The sequence below is a fragment of the Cyprinodon variegatus genome, unplaced genomic scaffold, assembly GCF_000732505.1.
Source record: "Cyprinodon variegatus isolate N-32 unplaced genomic scaffold, C_variegatus-1.0 Scaffold2026, whole genome shotgun sequence".
Classification (NCBI taxonomy): domain Eukaryota; kingdom Metazoa; phylum Chordata; class Actinopteri; order Cyprinodontiformes; family Cyprinodontidae; genus Cyprinodon; species Cyprinodon variegatus.
In genome coordinates, this window is record NW_015152479.1 from 42400 (window position 1) to 44109 (window position 1710).

The 1710-nt window shown below is 51.4% G+C and overlaps 1 protein-coding gene across 1 annotated transcript in view; it reads left to right on the forward strand.

Annotated features, from left to right (window-relative positions):
• LOC107105046 (transcription factor 4-like) overlaps positions 1-913 on the forward strand; it is a 13897-nt gene extending 12984 nt beyond the window's left edge. Inside the window, exons 6-7 of the mRNA XM_015405164.1 lie at positions 321-400; positions 677-913. Of these exons, the coding sequence (XP_015260650.1) occupies positions 321-400; positions 677-898 (302 nt within the window). The 3' untranslated portion in view covers positions 899-913. The remainder of the gene's footprint in view (positions 1-320; positions 401-676) is intronic.
• Positions 914-1710: the final 797 nt, after the last annotated feature.

Consider the following 1710-nt stretch of genomic DNA (forward strand, 5'->3'; position numbering starts at 1 on the left):
CGTCAGGTCCTAGACAGTCAGGTCCTAGTCAATCAGGTCCTGGTCCGTCAGGTCCTGGTCCGTCAGGTCCTAGACAGTCAGGTCCTAGTCAATCAGGTCCTGGTCCGTCAGGTCCTAGTCTGTCAGGTCCTGGTCCGTCAGGTCCTAGACAGTCAGGTCCTGGTCCGTCAGGTCCTAGTCAATCAGGTCCTGGTCCGTCAGGTCCTGATCCGTCAGGTCCTGGTCCTAAAAAAGGTTCATCTCCTCCTGCTTGTGCTTTGAGTTCTCCTTGTTCTCCACTTCCTGTCCTGATGATGTCATTTCCTGTGCTCTGCTTCCAGCTGCCAGTTCAGCCGTCTGGTCGAGGAACGGAGGACAGGGAGCATCATCGCCAAACTATGAGGCTCCTCTGCATTCGCTGGTGAGCAGAAACACGCCAGGCCTTCCTCAGCGGTTAGACGTTCCTCAGCGGTTAGATGTTCCTCAGCGGTTCTTTAGATCCAGTCAGAGGAACCTTCCAGGAGGACCGTCTCCATGTCCCTTCCCTCCATCCTGAGCTCTGCTGATTGGTCGATCTGGTCTTCTGTCCAGGGAGACGTCAGCAGAGCATCAGGAGCCAAACGACAGCTTCCTGTCTGTAGCCATCATGGCCGCTCTCTGTAACCTCAGGGTCTATGTCCTCTACTTCCTGTTTCAGCAAAGTCGCATTGAGGACCGCCTGGAGCGTCTGGACGATGCCATCCACGTGCTGCGTAGCCACGCCGTAGGGCCGTCCACGGGGATGACGGGCGGTCACGGCGACATGCACGGTCTGATCGGAGCCGCACACACGCACAACGGCGCCATGGGTGGACTGGCGAGCGGCTACGGGACGGGACTGCTGTCCAACAGACACTCACTGATGGTAGGCGCTGTTTGATGATGTCACTGCTGGGTCAGAAGGACCGGTTCGGCTCCGGTTCCTCTGCTGAGGTCATTTTATTAAGATAGTTTCATCTGGTGACTCCATGATGTTTTAACCAACATTTTATCAAACTGGTTTCCTATAATAAAACACGACTTCAGCTCCAGAGAAGTTAAATAAACATTATTTCAGTTCTTCTATTCTTTCAGGTAGACATGAATTAATTTATCTGGTATGAAGTGAAACGTTTTGAGGCGCTGGAGCTCAGCAGTGAATATTTTCCATATTCAGGCCATAGAACAATAAACAGCTGCAGGCTGTGAGGAGACATGGAGGCAGGCTGGACAGCGGGCATGTCGGCACGCCTCAGGGCGCCGCTCCGCTTCAGCTTAGAGGGTTTGACCTTTTAGAGAAGTGCTGAAAGATTTAAGGAACTGCAGAACAAGTCCATCATCATCATCATCGTGTCATTGATGGCTGCACCAGAAACCAGACTGGTTTAAACTGGATTAATCTCAGGATGTGTCAGGGAGGCAGAGGTGAGGTTCTTGATGATTGAATGAACTGTTAACAGACAGCTGAGGCAGGAATCCAAAAATCAAACCTGAAAAAAAGTCAAACAAACCAGAAACCACGGAGACATCAGAGGAAAAACAATCACGATGAGGTAGACTCAGTGAGACGGAGATGGAGGAAGTTAGACGAGAAACCAGCACTGAGGAACGGCACAGAGAGAGTATTTATGTGAGACAGAACAAAGACAGGACTAACGAGCAGATTGGGAGCAGGTGTGAACAGAGCAGACAGGAAAGGAAGCTAGGGAAAAA